At 44.3% G+C, this 21,336-nt stretch overlaps 1 protein-coding gene, 1 long non-coding RNA gene and 1 pseudogene across 3 annotated transcripts in view; all 3 read right to left on the minus strand.

Annotated features, from left to right (window-relative positions):
- LOC139027796 (uncharacterized protein C2orf42-like) overlaps positions 1–15,857 on the minus strand; it is a 47,803-nt pseudogene extending 31,946 nt beyond the window's left edge.
- A 932-nt stretch (positions 15,858–16,789) lies between these two features.
- The window catches only part of LOC111963898 (cytotoxic granule associated RNA binding protein TIA1), a 20,897-nt gene continuing 16,350 nt past the window's right edge, over positions 16,790–21,336 (minus strand). The window contains exons 10-13 of one of the 2 annotated variants that reach the window (XM_023987463.1): positions 20,879–20,963; positions 20,595–20,745; positions 18,653–18,798; positions 16,790–18,473 (exon numbers count right to left, since the gene is read on the minus strand). In XM_023987463.1, the coding sequence (XP_023843231.1) occupies positions 18,335–18,473; positions 18,653–18,798; positions 20,595–20,745; positions 20,879–20,963 (521 nt within the window). In that variant the 3' untranslated portion in view covers positions 16,790–18,334. Of the gene's footprint in view, positions 18,474–18,652; positions 18,802–20,594; positions 20,746–20,878; positions 20,964–21,336 lie in introns of both variants that reach the window. The other variant, XM_023987462.2, reaches the window with a different exon arrangement.
- Positions 21,072–21,336, minus strand: part of LOC139027742 (uncharacterized) — a 6,002-nt gene continuing 5,737 nt past the window's right edge. Inside the window, exon 3 of the long non-coding RNA XR_011479859.1 lies at positions 21,072–21,153. This is a non-coding gene — a long non-coding RNA (uncharacterized lncRNA). The remainder of the gene's footprint in view (positions 21,154–21,336) is intronic.

Here is a 21,336-nt window from a genome sequence, read left to right on the forward strand (position 1 = left end):
CAGAGAGAGAGAGACGAGAGAGGAGAGAGAGAGAGAGAGAGAGAGAGAGAGAGAGAGGAGAGAGAGAGAGAGAGAGAAGAGAGAGAGAGAGAAAAGAGTAGAAGCTATGGCAGGCGATTGGTATGTGAATGGGTTGGTCGGCTGGTTTTAAAGATTGGCAGTCAGACCTCAGAGGTTAGTAGCTAAGTGGTCCATTGACTCGAGCCCTCTCCTTCCTCCTCCTCCTCCAACTTTCAAGCCCTCTCCTTCCTCCTCCTCCAACTTTCAAGCTTGCTTTCATGCTCATGTCAAACAAGATGTCTCTCTTCTCTCCCTTAGTTTATTTCTGTGCCTGTCAGTGTCACACGCACACACTTAACACTCTGCACTACAAAATAAAGGAATTGATTGTTGACTTCAGGAAGCCGAGGAGGGAACATGTCCCGATCSACATCAACGGGACAGTGCAGTTTGAAGTTCCTCTGTGTCCACATCATCGAGGACTTGACATGGACCAACAACACCTCTTGTCAAGAGGGCACAAGAGCGTCTTTACTTCCTGAGGTGGCGGAAGAAATMTGTCACGCTACCCTGAATCCAAATACTACCGCTGCACCGTCGAGAGCGTCCTGACCGGTTGCATCACGGCCCGGTGACGGAATTGCTCCATCCACGACCGCAATGCCCTCCAGCAGGTGGTGAAGACAACCGCGCTCCCACCCATCCAGGACATGTACTCGAAATGGTGCYCGAGGAAGGCCCACAGCATCATCAAGGAACCCACACACCCCAGCCAAGAGCTGTTCTCTCCCTTATCATCGGGTAGACAGTATTGGAGCATGAGGTCTGATACCAACCAGGCTCAGAGACAATTTCTATCTACAAGCCATCAGACTTCTGAACACTTGAACTGGACTGACCACCTGCTCTGACACTCCGCACACACCCACACAGATATACACTCATCCACACACATATACATTCATACCATGTGTATCCTGTACATACGACTAATAAAACTTGAAACACCTGTGGAGGTTGTGTCCTGGGGGTCTGAGAGGGAGGACGAATAGGGCCATTGATCTTCTGACACCCACACACACTAATGTCCTCATCCTGCACTGTCCAGTACTAATTTGTCATAGGGTTCTCTAAGGAGCATTAGCTGATTTGGTTAGTTTATGCAAATGTTGATATTATTTTGTGACTGTGTGTGGTTGTAGTTTCTGTAGATGGGTCTTTCTATGAATGAAGGGGCCAATGTGTGACATCAGGTACAACATTTCAAAATGGCTTGATATACATTTAAATATGATTTTCTTGTAGCCTCACATGTGTAGTTACAGGAATAAAAGTATAGCAGCAACAAAACATCTACATGTCATTCAAAATGTCACAAGAAGCATGGACACCACAGGTGTCTTTGTCATGCCAAGGTGCCAGGTCTTTTTGTGCTTTAGTCAACTTCTCTGTTATTCATAGCCATGCTAAACTTTCCTGAAGAATGAAAAAGATAAACAACATCATTTCTATATGTTTTAATAGTTGATACAAAAATATAATACAATGTGTTCTGTTTTTCAAAATCATTGACAATATTAATAACCAATAATTCAATCATTATAATCAGTCAACTCTTCAAGCATTGTTTGTGTGTGTGTGTGTGTGTGTGTGTGTGTGTGTGTGTGTGTGCTGTCTCTTATACACATCTAGATGTGTATAAGAGACAGATATTAATAACCAATAATTCAATCATTATAATCAGTCAACTCTTCAAGCATTGTGTGTGTGTGTGTGTGTGTGTGTGTGTGTGTGTGTGTGTGTGTGTGTGTGTGTGTGTGTGTGTGTGTGTGTGTGTGTGTGTGTGTGTGTGTGTGTGTGTGTGTGTGTCTGAAAACTAGCCGTCAGATTCTTGCTTCCTCTGTCCTTGTTTCCTCCACTCCTCTCCTTGAAAGTGCACTGTAGCCTGAGGGGAGGAACCTTCACTCGTCTCCCCCAATGTGCTTTGAGAGGGAGGGAAGGAATTGGGGAAACAAGGGGAGAATTTCAATTGCATTTCCTTGATTCCTCATGTCCTCTCTCCTCGCCTCCTTCTCAAAGCTCATTGGATAACAAGGTGAGTCTCCTATTGGCCCTTTGAATGCTCAGTCTGATTGTGTGGGCGTTAGGGAACAAATTTGATGATATTTACATACACAGCCCTGATTGGCTGATAGGATGGTTTAGAGCCCACCCCCTTACCCAGATGAACAGTCATTGGTCTATTATTAACAGATCACATTGTGATGTCATGAACACCTGAACAGGCTGAAATTCCAGGCATTTATTTCTTACACAAAAAGGGCATTATCATAATTTTCACAATTTCAGTGTTATTTCGACCTCATAGTAGGGCCGGGACGATACCAGTTTTGAAACAAAACACTCAGCAAATTGAACTTCTTTGGGAAAACAGTTTGTTGGAAACAAACATCATTATGTTGTCATCAAGAGTCACATTTATTTATTTTCCAAACTATAGCACACAATATTTCACATACAGCAGGTTTTAAAAGGACCAAATAGTTTTAATTTTTGCCATGAAAAAAACATTGCGATACTAATATTGTCCCGGCCGTACCTCATAGTGTGTGAGTGGATATATAATTTTAAAAAACAGCAAAAATCATGTTTTTAACTGCACTGGCCATTGAAAATGTTCAGACAGAGCCAGACTGACTGACTGCGCTACCATAATACCCATAGCCTGCCCAGAAACAACCCCTAGCCTCTACTGCCCAGAATCTAGACACTTGCGTAGATCTGAGAGGGATTGATGGGTGGTGAAATGGTGAGAGCTCCACCTTACCCTCTGATAGGCTTGGTGGAATTTTGGTGGTATTGCTTACACCTGTCCAATCCTTTCAGATCTCCACAAGTGTCTAGGGGCTAGGGGTTGCTTCCGGACAGGACCCCACAACCCTCCAGGTGTGGGGTGGAACTACAGCTCGACTCGAGCCATTGGTCGGATGTTTCATTCCATTGCTATACACACATGGATTTGCACAGGTGTAACCTGGACACACCCACAGCACTGTGTCAGATGATCCGACAGTTCTGGGTCGCTGAAGACCTGCTGTTAACAGTCAAATGATATATTTACATGTCTAATATTCAKACCCTTACTTCATTCCAGTGAGTTAGATGTGCAACCACTGACTAACTATAGCTAGGGACATATCTCTAGTCTAGTTGTTTGGGCTGTATGGCTCTATTGAATAAGATTACCAGTGGTTAGCTAGGTAGCTAGGATATATCAGTCAGCTAACCATTTACAGTAATAGCAGTTCATTGATAAGTCAATACAAGCTAAATCTAATGCAGAAATGAAGAGATGTTACTTTATCTTGGCACTGTGACACAGTATGGGCAGCTATTAATCAATGAATTAATAGATCATAGATTCATAGAATGGAGTTAGAAGGGTGAACTCCTACTTTGAAAGGACAGGAAGTGTTGCCTGTGCACTTAACKAATGACAGGCATTCCACATTTAACCCACATGTGTAAATCGAAATATCAAATTATTCTTTTTGTTTTTTTATGCAAAAAGGAAAAACAAACAATTTATTATTTGTTGTATTTCTATAAAAAAATATAWAAAAAATAAAGCAATTTTCACATTCCCGTTTGCTCCATTTTTACTCTGAAAATAAGGAATTCTGACATAATGGTTGTCCACGACATAGGCTAAATATCTTGACCTCTGTAACATAGACAATTCTCCAGATCCACATGAATTCCCGCACTTTGTCTGTTGCTCAATCACATGCAGCATCACACCAGCTCTTCATCACTTGACCGTCATTCAYAAAACCCTTTCCTAAATCAGCTGATGTTGCACGATCATTTCCCCACATAACGAAACAGCTAAACATCAAATGCACATCAAACAAGTACTATGCATAATTATTGAAGAACCTCGTTGACGACAGTGTCGACTTTTGTTTGATTCATCTTGTTAAAGTTACTCTTTCTGTTAGAAGCATACGGTTTTGCAATCTCATGCAATATCATAAATGTAAGGTAGTGTTTTATYTAACACGATTCTTGCCAAATCTGTGAAGACTCCTAGCATGAGAAAAGGTTTAAACATAGGTTTTGATTCCAGTCATGAATTATATTGAATGTATCTATGTTTGCCCTTTATATCTTAATGTATTCACGTGAAAAAAAAGGCTCATTATTATTCATGACTTTGTAACAGTCCAAACAATAAATGCTCACTGGTACCCTAGTTTATATACTAAACAAAAATATAAATGCAAAAATGTCAAAGATTTTACTTAGTTACAATTCATATAAGGAAACTAGTCAATTGAAATAAATTAATTAGGCCCTAATCTATGGATTTCATGACTGGGCAAGGGCGCAGCAATGGGAAGGCCCACCCATGCGGGAGCCAGGTCCAGGCAATCAGAATGAGTTTTACCCCGCACATGGGCTTCATTACAGACAGAAATACTCCTCAGATGATCGATCCCAGAAGTGAAGAACCCGGATATGGAGGTCCTCGGGTGGCGTGGTCTGTGGGTTGTGAGGCCAGCTGGACGTACTGCCAAAATCTCTAAAAAGAGGGTGGAGGCGGCTCATGGTAGATAAATTAATATTTAATTATCTGGCAACAACTCTGGTGGAAATTCCTGCACTTAGCATGCCAATTGCACGCTCCCTCAAAACTTCAGGCATATAGTATGTGGCATTGTGTTGTGGGTCAAAACTGCACATTTTAGAATGGCCTTTTATTGTCCCCAGCACAAGGTGTACCTGTGTAATGATCATATTGTTTAATCAGCTTCTTGACATGCGACACTTGACAGGTGAATGGATTATCTTGGCAAAGGAGAAATGCTCACTTACAGGGATGTAAACAGATTTGTGTGCAACATTTGAGAGAAATACATTTTTTTGTGCGTATGGGACATCTCTGGGATCTTTTATTTCAGCTCATGAAACATGGGGCCAACACTTTACATGTTGCGTTTATATTTTTGTTCAGTGTAGAAAGACCAAGATACGATAATATCCTGAGAAGGAGTGTGTAATTAAAGTGAGCTGTCTGTTCTTCAGGGGATGGAGCCATGGCTAAATAATGGACAGTTACGTTTCTATAAAGCTAAACCTAATTTATCTCCTATGTAGCCACGAGTCTAGTTTGTGGAAACACTGGAGTGAAACTGTTAGCTAATGTCGCCACCTGGTGGACGAAAACTGTAACCTCAACACTTTGGCTGAAAAACAAGCAACATCTAGGATACAATAAGTGTGCACCCTCTTTTTTTTTAACAGCAAAATAAGTGATCTAGAGAAGGGGAGGGAGGAGTGCTATGGAACAGAAATAGCAGTAACAGACTTGGGTCTCACATTCCATTTTTTGTAAGTACGGGCAACAAACATAAATATTATATTTGACATTGAATCACGTCAGTGTAAAAGGGAAACTACACACCAGAAAGTTCTTATTCATTACACACACACACACACACACACACACACACACACACACACACACGGTAATCAGATGTCATTCATTTACAACCCTTCAGACACACATAAGCCTCAAATACATGTTGATTTATCCCAATGATTTGATATGCCATTCAGATTCTATAGCTCTATACAGAGTGAGCTGCAATCAACCAGTAGCTAATGTTATCAAGCACCTGCGATTTGATTTGATACACAGAAGTCGCGTAATAGCGTACATGAACACAAATCCATGGTAGCTGCATTGGAAGGGACATGGAGTAACATGGGGGAAGATTGAACAACCACTGATATAAAACAGTCCTGTAGACTTCCATAACTCCATAACTTTTAACTAACAGATCCTCCAGTGTGACATCTCACGGGACAGTGAACTGCAGTGTTTCTACAGTCGGTTTGGGTTGGGAGGAGTCTTATGATGACTTGTAACGACTCCTCTCTGCCCTCCCCCCCTCTGGTTTGTCCCGGCGTTCCGTCGCAGTATTCCGTCTGTCTTCCGTGCTGGTGCTCATACTGGAAGCGATGCCGGAGCTCTCCGACGCGACAGCGAGGCAGGATGTCTGGGTCCTTCTGATCCTCTGTACATGTACACCGTCCTGTGGCAAGAAATCAGTTCATATGACATCACACACTCACTAGCCCAGCTCACACATACATCAGGCACCAGGGTTCCCCAACTGGTGACCCGTGGACCAAATTTGTCCCTGGGGTGATTTTGTCCCTGGGGTGTCCCTGGGGGGATTCTACTGCTGCACGGGATCTGCCCTCAGTGGGGTCCGGAGTGGGGGGTTCGAGACAGCGGAACGGAGAATAAGAACCATCATTGTTCTTCACAAAACTCTGGTTCAACTCCAGGGTCAGCTACACAGCCAGAGGACAGAGAAAGAGAGGGATACATGATGAGATAGAGTGAGGGATAGAAACCAAAACATAATCAAATCAAAAGAAAATTGTCACATGCGCCAGATACAACAGGTGTAGGCACAGTTGAAGTTGGAAGTTTACATACACCTTAGCCAAATACACTGCTCAAAAAAATAAAGGGAACACTAAATATTAGGTTTTGTGTTTTTACTACGATCCTAAGATTCTGATGATATTAAATATCTTATATAATACTTTTTTTCTTTACATAGTTGAATGTGCTGACAACAAAATCACACAAAAATGATCAATGGAAATCAAATTTATCAACCCTGGAGGTCTGGATTTGGAGTCACACTCAAAATTAAAGTGGAAAACCACACTACAGGCTGATCCAACTTTGATGTATATCCTTTAAAACAAGTCAAAATGAGGCTCAGTAGTGTTGTGGCCTCCACGTGCCTGTATGACCTCCCTACAACGCGCTGGGCATGCTCCTGTATGAGGTGGCGGATGGTCTCCTGAGGAATCTCCTCCCAGACCTGGACTAAGCATCCGCCAACTTCTGACAGTTGTGGTGCAACGTGGCGTTGGTGGATGGAGCGAGACATGATGTCCCAGATGTGCTCAATTGGATTCAGGTCTGGGGAACGGGCGGGCCAGTCCATAGCATCAATGCCTTCCTCTTGCCAGGAACTGCTGACACACTCCAGCCATATGAGGTCTAGCATTGTCTTGCATTAGGAGGAACCCAGGGCCAATGCACCAGCATATGGTCTCACAAGGGGTCTGAGGATCTCATCTCGGTACCTAATGGCAGTCAGGCTACCTCTGGCGAGCACATGGAGGGCTGTGCGGCCCCCAAAGAAATGCCACCCCACACCATGACTGACCCACCGCCAACCGGTCATGCTGGAGGATGTTGCAGGCAGCAGAACGTTCTCCACGCGTCTCCAGACTCTGTCACGTCTGTCACATATGCTCAGTGTGAACCTGCTTTATCTTTGAAGAGCACAGGGCGAGTGGGAATTTGCCAATCTTGGTGTTCTCTGGCAAATGCCAAACGTCCTGCACGGTGTTGGGCTGTAAGCACAACCCCCACCTGTGGATGTCGGGCCCTCATACCACACTCATGGAGTCTGTTTCTGACCGTTTGAGCAGACACATGCACATTTGTGGCCTGCTGGAGGTCATTTTGTAGGGCTCTGGCAGTGCTCCTCCTGCTCTCCCTTGCACAAAGGCGGAGGTAGCGGTCCTGCTGCTGGGTTGTTGCCCTCCTACGGCCTCCTCCACGTCTCCTGATGTCATGGCCTGTCTCCTGGTAGCGCCTCCATGCTCTGGACACTACGCTGACAGACACAGCAAACCTTCTTGCCACAACTCACAGCAGCATACCACCCTGCATACCACTGCTGGCTTGCTTCTGAAGCTAAGCAGGGTTGGCCTGGTCAGTCCCTGGATGGGAGACCAGATGCTGCTGGAAGTGGTGTTGGAGGGCCATTAGGAGGCACTTTCTCTCTGGTCTAAACAAATGTCCGAATTCCCCCAGGGCAGTGATTGGGGACAGCTGCTCTGTGTAGGGTGCCGTCTCTTCGGTATGGGACGTTAAACGGGTGTCCTGACTCTCTGAGGTCATTAAAGATCCCATGGCACTTATCGTAAGAGTAGGGGTGTTAACCCGGTGTCCTGGCTAAATTCCCAATCTGGCCCTCAACCATCACGGTCACCAAATAATCCCCAGTTTACAATTGGCTCATTCATCCCCTCCTCTCCCCTGTAATTATTCCCCAGGTCGTTGCTGCAAATGAGAACGTGTTCCCAGTCAACTTACCTGGTAAAATAACGGATAAATAAAATAAATAAATAAATAAAATAAACTCGCATTGATGTCGCATCCTGGATGAGCTGCACTACCTGAGCCACTTGTGTGGGTTGTAGACTCCGTCTCATGCTACCACTAGAGTGAAAGCACCGCCAGCATTCAAAAGTGACCAAAACATCAGCCAGGAAGCATAGGAACTGAGAAGTGTCTGTGGTCACCACCTGCAGAACCACTCCTTTTATTGGGGGTGTCTTGCTAATTGCCTATAATTTCCACCTGTTGTCTATTCCATTTGCACAACAGCATGTGAAATGTATTGTCAATCAGTGTTTGCTTCCTAAGTGGACAGTTTGATTTCACATAAGTGTGATTGATTTAGAGTTACATTGTGTTGTTTAAGTGTTCCCTTTCTTTTTGAGCAGTGTAACTTTAAACTCAGTTTTTCACAATTCCTGACATTTAATCCTAGTTAACATTCCCTGTCTTAGGTCAGTTAGAATCACCACTTTATTTTAAGAATGTGAAATGTCAGGATAATAGTAAGAGAGAATTAATTTATTTCAGCTTTTCTTTCATTACATTCCCAGCGGGTCAAAAGTTTACAACACACTCAATAAGTATTTTGTAGCATTGCCTTTAAATTGTTTAACTTGGCTCAAATGTTTCGGATAGCCTTCCACAAGCTTTCCACAATAAGTTGGGTGAATTTTAGCCCATTCCTCCTGACAGAGCTGGTGTAACTGAGTCAGGTTTTGGTTTGTAGGCCTCCTTGCTCGCACACACTTTTCAGTTCTGCCCACATATTTTTCTATAGAATTGAGGTCAGGGCTTTGTGATGGCACTCCAATACCTTGACTTTGTTGTCCTTAAGCCATTTTGCCACAACTTTGGAAGTATGCTTGGGGTCATTTCCATTTGGAAGATCCATTTGCGACCAAGCTTAACTTCCTGACTGATGTCTTGAGTGTTGCTTCAATATATCCACATAATTGTCCTCCCTCATGATGCCATCTATTTTGTGAAGTGCACCAGTCCCTCTGCGCAAAGCACCCCCACAACATAATGCTGCCACACCCGTGCTTCACGTTGGGAGGTGTTCTTCGGCTTGCAAGCTTCCCCCTTTTTCCTCCAAACATAACGATGTTCATTATGGCCAAACAGTTCTATTTTTGTTTCATCAGACCAGTACGATCTTTGTCCCATTTGCAGTTGCAAAACGTAGTCTGGCTTTTTTATGGCGGTTTTGGAGCAGTGGCTTCTTCCTTGTTGAGGCGCTTTTCAGGTTACGTCGATACAGGACTCGTTACTGTGGATATAGTACTTTTGTTACCTGTTTTCCTAGCAACTTCACAAGGTCTTTGCTGTTGTTCTGGGATTGATTTGCACTTTTCACCTAAAGTACGTTCATCTCTAGGAGACAGAACGCGTCTCCTTCCTGAGCGGTATGACGGCTGCGTGGTCCCATGGTGTTTATACTTGCGTACTATTGTTTGTACAGATGAACGTGGTACCTTCAGGCGTTTGAAATTGCTCCCAAGGATGAACCAGACTTGTGGAGGTCTACAATTTTTTTTCTGAGGTCTTGGCTATTTCTTTTGATTTTCCCATGATGTCAAGCACAGAGGCACTGCGTTTGATGGTAGGCCTTGAAATACATCCAAAGGTACACCTCCAATTGACTCAAATGATGTCAATTGGCCTATCAGAAGCATTCTAAGGCCATGACCATCAATTTTTTTCTGGAATTTTCCAAGCTGTTTAAAGGCACAGTCAACTTAGTGTATGTAAACGTCTGACCCACTGGAAATAATCTGTCTGTAAACAATTGTTGGAAAAATGACTTGCCAAAACTATAGTTTGTTAACAAGAAATTTGTGTAGTGGTTGAAAAACGAGTTTTAATGACTCCAACCTAAGTGTATGTAAACTTCCGACTTCAACTGTAGATCTTACTGTGAAATGCTTACTTACAAGCCCTTAACCAACAATGCAGTTAAGAAGATATAGATAAAATAATATTTACCAAATAAAATAAAAGTAAAAAATGATATACATATAATAAAAAAAATATTAAAAAAGTAACACAATAAAATAACAACAATGAGGCTATTTACAGTGGTTACCGAGTCAATGTGCGGGGGTACAGGTTAGTCGAGGTAATTTGTACATGCAGGTAGGGGTAAAGTTACTATGCATGGATAATAAACAGCGAGTAGCAGCAGTGTCAAAACAAAGGGGGTGGCCATTTGTCAATGCAAATAGTCTGGGTTTGATTTATTGTTCAGCAGTCTTATGGCTTGGGGTTAGAAGCTGTTAAGGAGCCTTTTGGACCTAGACTTGGAGCTCCGGTACCGCTTGCCGTGCGGTAGCAGAGAGAACAGTCTATGACTTGGGTAACTGGACTCATTGACATTTTTTGGGGCCTTCCTCTGACACCGCCTGGTATACACAGTGCATTCGAAAAGTATTCAGACCTCTTGACTTTTTCCACATTTTGTTAAATTACAGCCTTATTCTAAAATTGATTTATTTTAAACACACAATACCCCATAATGACAAAGCAAAAACAGGTGTAGACATTTTTGCACATTTATTTATTTAATATAAAACTGAAATGCCAAATTTACATAAGTATTCAGACCCTTTACTCAGTACTTTGTTGAAGAACCTTTGGCAGCGATTACAGCATCGAGTCTTCTTGGGTATGATGCGACAAGCTTGGCACGCCTGTATTTGGGGAGTTTCTCCCATTCTTCCCTGCAGATCCTCTCAAGCTCTGTCAGGTTGGATGGGGAGCTTTGCTGCACAGCTATTTTCAAGTCTCTCCAGAGATGTTCGACCGGGTTCAAGTTTGGGCTCTGTCTGGGTCACTCAAGGACATTCAGAATCTTGTCCAGAAGCCACTCCTGCATTGTCTTGGCTGTGTGCTTAGGGTGTTTGTCCTGTTGGAAGGTGAACCTTCGCCCCAGTCTGAGGTCCTGAGTGCTCTGGAGCGGGTTTTCATCAAGGATCTCTGTACTTTTCTCCGTTCATATTTGCCTCGATTCTGACTAGTGTCCCTGTCCCTGCCGCTGAAAAACATTCCCACAGCATGATGCTTCACTGTAGGGATGGTGCCAGGTTTCCTCCAGATGTGACTCTTGGCATTCAGGCCAAAGGGTTTAATCTTGGTTTCATCAGACCAGAGAGTCTTTAGGTGACTTTCGGCAAACTCCAAGCGGGCTTTCATGTGCCTTTTACTGAGGAGTGGCTTCCGTCTGGCCACTCTAACATAAATGCCTGATTGGTGGAGTGCTGCAGAGATGGTTGTCCTTCTGGAAGGTTCTACCATCTCCACAGAGCAACTCTGGAGCCCTGTCAGAGTGACCATCGGGTTATTGGTCACCTCCCTGACCAAGGCCCTTCTCCCCGACTGCTCAGTTTGGCCAGGCACCCAGCTCTAGGAAGAGTCTTGGTGGTTCCAAACTTCTTCCAATTATGAATGATGGAGGCCACTGTGTTTTTGGGGACCTTCAATGCTGCAGAAACATTTTGGTACCCTTCCCCAGATCTGTGCTTCGACACACTCCTGTCTCGGAGCTCTAAGGACGATTCCTTCGACCTCATGGCTTGGTTTTTGTTCTTACGTGCACTGTCAACTGTGGGACCTTTATATAGACAGGTGTGTGCCTTACCAAATCATGTGCATTCAATTGAATTTACAACAGGTGGACTCCAAGTTGTAGAAACATCTCAAGGATGATCAATGGAAACAGGATGCAACTGAGCTCAATTTCGAGTCTCATAGCCAAGGGTTTGAATACTTATGTAAATAAGGTCATTTTGTTTTACATTTTTTATACATTTGCCAACATTTCTAAAAACATGTTTTTGCTTTGTTATTATGGGGTATTGTGTGTAGATTGCAGAGGATATTTATTGATTTAATCCATTATAGAATAAGGCTGTAACGTAACAAAATGTGGAAAACGTCAAGGTGTCTGAATACTTTCAGAAGGCAGTATATGATGTACTGGGCCGTATGCACTACCCTCTGTAGAGCCTTACGGTCGGATGCCGAGCAGTTGCCATAGCAGACGGTGATGCAACCAGTCAGGATGCTCCCGATGGTGCAGCTGTAGAACTTTTGAGGATCTGGGCACCCATGCCAAATCTTTTCAGACTCCTGAGGGGTAAAAAAAAAAAAAAAAAAAACTTTCTTGGTGTATTTGTACCATGATAGTTTGTTGGTGATGTGGACACCAAGAGACTTGAAACTCTCGACACGCTCCACTACAGCCCCGTCGATGTGAATGGGGGCATGTTTGGCTCGCCTTCTCCTGTAGTCCACGATCAGCTCCTTTGTCTTTCTCACAGACCTACAACCATTGTGTCGTCAGCAAACTTAATGATGGTGTTGGAGTCATGCTTGGCCACGCAGTCGTAGGTGAACAGGGAGTACAGGAGGCGACTAAGCATGCACACCTGTGGGCCCCCGTGTTGCGGATCAGCGTGGCAGATGTGTTTTTGCCTACCCTTACCACCTGGGGGCAGCCAGTCAAGAAGTCCAGGATCCAGTTACAGAGGGAGGTGTTTAGTCCCAGGGTCCTTAGCTTAGTGATGAGCTTTGTGGACACTATGGTGTTGAACGCTGAGCTGTAGTCAATGAACAGCATTTTTGTCCAGGTGGGAAAGCGCAGTGTGGAGTGCGATTGAGATTGCGTCATCTGTGGATCTGTTGTATGCGAATTGGAGTGGATCTAGGGTTCCTGGGATGATGGTGTTGATGTGAGCCATGACCAGCCTTTCAAAGCACTTCATGTATACCAACGTGAGTGCTACGGTGTGGTTGTCATTTAGGCAGGTTACCTTCGCTTTCTTGGGCACAGTCCAAGAAAAGCTCTTCAACACACTGACTTAAGCAGTTCGAGAACTTTGTAAGTAGATGAAATAAAAGAGAGCTCAAAGAGGGATGGGAGAGAGACATATGAGAGAGAGTGAGAGAGACCTTTTACATTTTAGCAGGCGCTCTGATCCAGAGAGACTTTCACTTTTGCACATCGGCAGATCTTTTTTTTCACCTAGTCAGCTCTGGGACTCAAACCAGTAACCTTTCGGTTACTGGCTCAACACGCTAAACCGCTAGGCTACATGCTTCTGGGGTGTCAAAGATACATATGACCTGCATCAGGTTGGCGATGTGCCAGGTGTACTTTGGGGAGGCAGATCATCATTCCTCAAAAACGCTGACCAAAGAAAACAAAAATATTTTTTTACCGTGTAACTTAACCTAAAGGTTAACGCTCACATTTGATTGGCTCTGAGTAGAAATGACATTRCCATGTCTTGTCTGTGCCTCTTTTCCTAACGGGTTGGGTAAAGACTTAGTAGCCTACGCTGCGTAATATTTTTTATCTTATGCTAGCTAGTTTGTTACAAGTCGGTAAAAAAATATTTTATTGGTTTGATAGGTGGCAATGCTTCAACTAGCTTCCATCCAAGTTCCCCAGGCTTTCAGAACAATGTGAGCAAAGCCTGGCAATGTTAGGTTTATAGTAGGCTCATTTGTGGAGCTGTAGTTGCGTTAGGGCTGGGTTAGGGTTAGGGTTCTGGTTAAGGTTTACCTGAGGTAGTGTTGGGCAGCTGTCTCTTCTTGGATCCCAGGGACAGACGGTGCTGCAGGGAGTTGAAGAACACCTGCGGTACATGGAACACCAGAGCCTCCGGCTTCCCCGGAGCCAACAACATCTGCATCGTCATCATCAATTAAACAAACAGAGGGGCGGAGGGCGGTGTGTGTGTGTGTGTTACTGTCAAACTGGTAATGCATGGTCTGGTGGATCCTCTCTGTAACGCTGCCTAGCCACTGCTGGAAGCCCAGGGTCACCAGGCTCTCATCCACAGGCTGGCTGCTCCCTGACACACACACACACACACACACACACTCGGCATATTTAAAGAGATAGAGTAATATAATAAAACGTTTTAATGCTCAAGAAGCTGTGGTTAATTAGATACTCGTAAGGGGCATAAATGCAGTGAGAAAGGTAGTGAGAGACAGAGAGAAAGACAGATGGACAGGACAGAGACAGTGAGTGAGAGACAGAGAGAAAGACAGATGGACAGGACAGAGACAGTGGGCGAGAGACAGAGAGAAAGACAGATGGACAGGACAGAGACAGGGGGGCGAGAGACAGAAAGACAGATGGATAGGACAGGACAGTGGGCGAGAGATACAGAGAGAAAGACAGATGACAGGACAGAACAGTGGGCGAGAGAGAAGAGAAAGACAGATGGACAGGACAGAGAGAGTGGGCGAGAGACAGAGAGAAGACAGATGGACAGGACAGAGACAGTGGGCGAGAGACAGAGAAAGACAGATGGACAGGTCAGAGACAGTGGGCGAGAGACAGAGAGAAAGACAGATGGAAGAAGAGACAGAGAGGCAGGGGATGAGAGACAGAGAGAAAGACGATGACAAGGACAGAGACAGAGAGAAAGACAGATGGACAGGACAGAGACAGAGAGAAAGACAGATGGACAGGACAGAGACAGTGGGCGAGAGAGAAAGACAGATGGACAGGACAGAGACAGAGAGAAAGGCAGATGGACAGGAAATAGACAGTGGGCGAGAGACAGAGAGAAAGAGAAAAGACAGTAGGGAGACAGGCAGCACCTGGCTCCTTGAGTCCAGTAGAAACAGGAGCATCAGTACCAGGAGGTCTCCTCTGGCCCCCACTCCTACCCCTACCCCTACTCCCCACTCCTACCCCTACAGGACATACAGCTGGGGGAGCTGGGGATGGAGGGAGGAGAGGGGACAGGGAGGAAGAAAGGAGATACAGAAAGGAGTAGATGAAAGAGACAGTCACAAAGAAGAAAGAGAGGACAGATTGAGAGAAGAAACGTGCTCAGGCAGCTCTCAAAAGAACATACAGGTCCTATTTCGATGAGGCATTCTGCCTTCTATTTGATGAACGGTGTGATTGGCAGGGCAACTCATCAATGACGTGCTCTTCCAGACGGCGTCTCTTAGTTTTGTGAGCGGTGATTGGTTCAGGCAGCTGAGATGGGTTGGAGACACAAAGAACTGTGCAGTCACCATTCCATTGTACACCTACAGTACAAATGACAGGGAGGCAATTCACTCTCTTACATACACTGCATTGCACATACACCATAAGACGTATTACACAAAGTGCCAAGATCACACACACACACCAATCCCGCTCCTAGGGACCCTTGGAGATGTAGTTGAGGAAACCTGTGAACTCTGAGGCCAGTTACTCATCGTTGGCAAAGGCACAGACACGGAAGTGGAGGCGGAAGTATGGAGCTGCAGAGCCAGGACCAGGCCGAGAGGTGGAGCCGGGTATGACACCTGAGGACCCTCTCACCTCCCCATCCCCATCCTGGGAAGTCTCCATGGGTCCCCCTTCCCGCCCGCCATACCCCCTCTGACACTCTCCTGACAGGCACACAAACACAGCCCCCGCTCTGCCTCTCCCCTTCCCCCCAACACCTGCAGTCAGGTGCAGCAGCCCCAGAGGATGACTTGGTCTGCTGTTACATTTCACCACCAGATTATTTTTGTTCACCCTCTGGACCAGGGGTCCCGGYGACTCAGTAGCCAGCCTCCATAATGAAACTCCAGCGGGAGAGGGGTGGTCTGCGCATGGCACCCCCATGGATTGCTTCAACAGGAAACAGGGAGTGACGGAATTGGAAACCTATTTGGAGAGGGTGTTGGTCAGAACAGCGGCCCTGGCCTGTCCTTTAACCCTAGGCGTGGCGACAGGTGGGCAAGACGAGATCCTGAGGTCCATTGTCGCGCCATTCATCCGCCGCCATCGCCTCATGTTTCAGCATGGTAATGCACGGTCCCACGTCGCAAGGATCTGTACAATTCCTGGACCCTGAAAATGAACCAGTTCTTCCATGGCCTGCATACTCACCAGACATGTCACCCATTGAGCATGTTTGGGATGCTCTGGATCGACATGTATGACAGATTGTTCCAGTTCCCGCCAACATCACAAAGCCATTATAGAATGGGACAACAGTCCACAATCAACAGCCTGATCAACTCTATGCAAAGGAGATGTGTCACACTGCATGAGGCAAATACTGACTGGTTATCTGATCAACGCCCCTACCTTTTTTTTTTTATGGTATCCGTGACCAACAGATGTATTCTCAGTCATGTGAAATCCATAGATTATGACCCAATACATTTTTCATTTGACTGGTTTTCTTAGATGAACTGGAACTCAGTAGAATCTTTGTAATTGTTGCATTTATATTTTTGTTCAGTGTATTTTGTTTGTTTATACCCGTAGTTCATAAATTCATGCTCAACAGCTTGTGTCAAAAATGTCTGTACTGTAGGTAGGCCTACTCTTATATTGGCTCAATGACTGTTCAATTATTCCAGTTTCTGCTACTAACACAACGTGTTCTGATTTCAAAATCATTGGAACTGCATATTACACTGGAACTGCATATTACAAGTATGTAAGCTCATTGTAAACAAAATAAACATTTCATTGCAAGACTGAACCCCGGTCACATCAAGCCTTTTAAAATACAGTAACGAGAACAGTGAAGAGATAGAAATATGAACAGTTCCCACAAGCAGTGTTTATACGTATCAGCATTTTAATGGGACAAAGCAAGAACACGTTGTAGCATCAACATATCCCCCACAAAACACCGCCTCAAAACACAAGGTCTGAAAAAATCTGACCTTAAGAGCCGTTTATGATAATAGGTTGGTTAAAATGAAATTAACTCAAAATAAGGCAAAACAAGGGGTCTCAACCAACGTTATTATTAAAACAACTCCATAGGGGGAACCAGTTCAAAATTCTGATCCGTTCAAGGTTGTTTTTTTTCTGTTTTTTTTTCTTCTTTTTTACTATTTACTACTTTATCATAAATTAAAAAAAGCAAAAAAGTTCAATATTTAGGTTTTATACACAGAATAACTTTAAGTCTACATTACTTATCGGTCTAGCTCATTTTGCAATGCTGTTCTCTCTTCACAGGCCCCTGGAAGAATCAAATGTTGCACTGTCCTTATATTGTCATGAACCAGCATTAGACAGTGACGCGAATATGCCCACGTCTACTGTTAATGATCCCTTATCGCCGGCCCGCCAGTCCAAAAAAAACAAGCAAGCTTCCATAATGAACATGAGTTTTTCCCCCCTCTATACCGCGTCAGAACAGTTTAACAGACTGTTTGGTTATTTAAATACAAAACAGTACACGTATGTAAGCCCTGCTAAAATAAACTTTTCAAAAGGAAAAATAAAGTGGAATGCAAAACAATTCAAAATACCTCGAATTTTTTGTAACATCAAATTGTGTGAAAAGGTAACTAAGAGTAATAGTATTGTGCAATATGTCTGCCTCGTAATGAAAGAACAGCGGCAGTAATCCCTGCAATTAGTTTTTAGTTGAGATTGAAAATTGTGTTTAAAAAAAAAAATCCACAGTTGACATCCATTTGATAAAAAAAAAAGTTTTTTTTTATAAACAAATAACAAAAAAGGTTCTTACATTTCACATGATTCATTGGTGTCATTGCTATAAACATTTCTTTAAAATGACAGCCCCGAAACAGAAACAAGCAAAGCGTCGTTTCTTAAACGATATCAGCAGTTGAAATTGTTCTGAAACAAACCAACAAGAAAAAGCAAATCCAAAAGTCGTCGCAGTTTATTATTTTTTTTATCGTGTATTTTATTTATTTAATAGTACTTTTTAATTAAAAATGGCATAGTCCTTTCTGATTCTTGAGTCAATCAATCTGACACGGGGCCAAAGACCTTTGTAGGGTATGTGTGTGTCTGTGTGTGGACATGGGTGTGTGTTTGTGTGCATATATCTATATGCATGTATCTTATATCCCAGGACTGGGAAACGCTCCACCTCCGATGGATGACACACAAGCCTTATCTCCTCCTCCTTTAAACTTACATGTAAAAACCAGGATTAGGGGACTGGACAYGAAGAGGTGGAATCACGCATCCCCACTCCCCGCCATAGAGTTCTTAAATCGTGTTGTAAAAGACGGGGAACATGTCCGCCCCGTGTGTAGGATCCCTGTGGTGGTGGTGGAGGGTAGGAGGCCGACGCTGGGCTGCCGGGCCGGCGCTGATCAGTGGGTGTGGTAGCCAGCGGAGCCCATGACGGACTGGTTGGCCAGTACCGCCCCGTTGACTCCCTGTCCAGGCTCCACCACGCCGCCATTACTGACCGCTCCAACGCCCGTCCACCCTGCACCCGCCTGTAAATGACTGCACACAGACAATAGGTCAGAGGACAGGTTAAGGATGGAGAGAAAGAAGACACTTGAACAACAACAAGACTGATCTTTAAGGGCCGCTGTCATTTTATACTAGTCTCATCCTGACATCGGGGCTGCATTTCATTCCAACACTTTTTTTCTCCTCTTCAGTAGTTCATGAGTACTCACTTGAAGCCCTGCTGGTTCCAGGCCTGTCCGTAGACTCCGTAGGTCGGCACCTGCCACCCGTTGGGCACGTATTGGCCAATCTGCTGGGCGTTACCGTACCACTGGGCATACTGGCCGTAGGGCTGCGCTGCAAAGCCAATTTTGTTCTGCTGTGGAGACAACGCTTAGAGATCAACTATGTTCTTCGGTTTCCCTTAGCAAGCCCACTTTGAACTACACACACACACACACAGTTGAAGTCGGAAGTTTACATACACTTAGGTTGGAGTCATTAAAACTCGTTCTTCAACCACCACAAATTTCTTGACAACAAACAGTTTAGGCAAGTTGGTTAGGACATCTACTTTGTGCATGACACAAGTAATTTTTCCAACAATTGTTTACAGACAGATTTAACTTATAATTCACTATCAGAATTCCAGTGGGTAAGAAGTTTACATACACTAAGTTGACTGTGCCTTAAACAGCTTGGAAAATTCCAGAAAATTATGTCATGGCTTTAGGAGCTTCTGATAGGCCAATTGACATCATTTGAATCAATTGGAGGTGTACCTGTGGATGTATTTCAAGGCCTACCGTCAAACTCAGTGCCTCTTTGCTTGACATCATGGGAAAATCAAAAGAAATCAGCCAAGACCCCAGAAAAAAACTGTAGACCTCCACAAGTCTGATTCATCCTTGGGAGAAATTTCCAAATGACTGAAGGTACCACGTTCATCTGTACAAACAATAGTACGCAAGTATAAACACCATGGAACCACACAGCCGTCATACTGCTCAGGAAGGAGATGCGTTCMGTCTCCTAGAGATGAACGTACTTTGGTGTGAAAAGTGCAAATTAATCCCAGAACAGCAAAGGACCTTGTGAAGATACTGAGGAAACAGGTACAAAATAATCTATATACACTATAAAACGAGTCCTATATCGACATAACCTGAAAGGCCGCTCAGCAAGGAAGAAGCCACTGCTCCAAAACCACCATACAAAAGCCAGACTACGGTTTGCAACTGTACATGGGGACAAAGATCGTACTTTTTGGAGAAATGTCCTCTGGTCTGACGAAACAAAAATAGAACTGTTTGGCAATAATGACCATTGTTATGTTTGGAGGAAAAACGGGGAGGCTTGCAAGCCGAAGAACACCATCCCAACCGTGAAGCACGGGAGTGGCAACATCATGCTGTGGGGGTGCTTTGCTGCAGGAGGAACTGGTGCACTTCACAAAATAGATGGCATCATGAGGGAGGACAATTATGTGGATATATTGAAGCAACATCTCAAGACATCAGTCAGGAAGTTAAAGCTTGGTCGCAAATGGGTCTTCCAAATGGACAATGACCCCAAGCATACTTCCAAAGTTGTGGCAAAATGGCTTAAGGACAACAAAGTCAAGGTATTGGAGCGGCATTCACAAAGCACTGACCTCAATCCTATAGAAAAGTTGTGGGCAGAACTGAAAAAGCTTGTGCGAGCAAGGAGGCCTACAAACCTGACTCAGTTACACCAGCTCTGTCAGGAGGAATGGGCCAAAATTCACCCAACTTATTGTGGGAAGCTTGTGAAAGGCTACCCGAAACATTTGACAAAAGTTAAACAATTTAAAGGCAATGCTACCAAATGCTAATTGAGTGTTTGTAAACTTCTGACCCACTGGGAATGTGATGAAAGAAATAAAAGCTGAAAGAAATAATACTCTACTATTATTCTGACATTTCACACTCTTAAAATAAAGTGGTGATTCTAACTGACCTAAGACAGGGAATTTTTACTACGATTAAATGTCAGGAATTGTGAAAAACTGAGTTTAAATGTATTTGGCTAAGGTGTATGTAAACGTAAACTGTATATATATATATATATATACTTACATGTGTTATAACATACAATATACAGATATGTAATAGACAGTAATGGATGTTGTATGAGAAAGGGAGATGTTACCTGCGGTGTTAGCTGAGGTACCTGTACCTGTTGCATGGGGCTGACCATGTCTGTGGTCTCCTTCCCCCAGTAACACTTCACCACGTGACCCTCTATGGACGTCCCGTTCACTGACACTATGGCGTGGGCCGCTCCCTCGTGGGAGTTGAACCTAGACCAGGTAGAGACGTGCGAGGGGGACATGGGTGAGACGGGGTCAGAGTGAATAGTCAAATGGCAATGACTGCAGTCCAACTGCAATATGGGTCGATCTCAAAACACACTCTCTGAGTCTGTGGTCTTACCTCACAAACGAGTAGCCTTTGTCTGGGAAAACTCTGATCTCCATGATCTGACCGAAGGGGGTGAAGGTCTGCCTCATCAGTTGTTCTAAGGAGGGGAAATAGAGGAAGGTTATATACCTATCAGTCCTATATTAACACAATCACAGTGATACTGTAGCGAGGAGGGGTGCTACTAGCTATACTGTAGCGAGGAGAGAGGGTGGCTACTAGCTATACTGTAGCGAGGAGAGAGGGTGGCTACTAGCTATACTGTAGCGAGGAGAGGTAGCATTCTCCTGGCATCCGCCAAACCCAGTTTTCCGTTGGACTGCCAGATGGTGATCACTCCAGAGAACGTGTTTCCACTGCTCTCGAGTTGGCGGCAAGCATTACACCATTCCAGCCAACGCTTGCGTTGCGCATGGCGATCTTAGGCTTGTGTGCGGCTGCTCAGCCATGGAAACCCATTTCACGAAGCT

This window comes from Salvelinus sp. IW2-2015, linkage group LG5 (assembly GCF_002910315.2).
Source record: "Salvelinus sp. IW2-2015 linkage group LG5, ASM291031v2, whole genome shotgun sequence".
NCBI lineage: Eukaryota > Metazoa > Chordata > Actinopteri > Salmoniformes > Salmonidae > Salvelinus > Salvelinus sp. IW2-2015.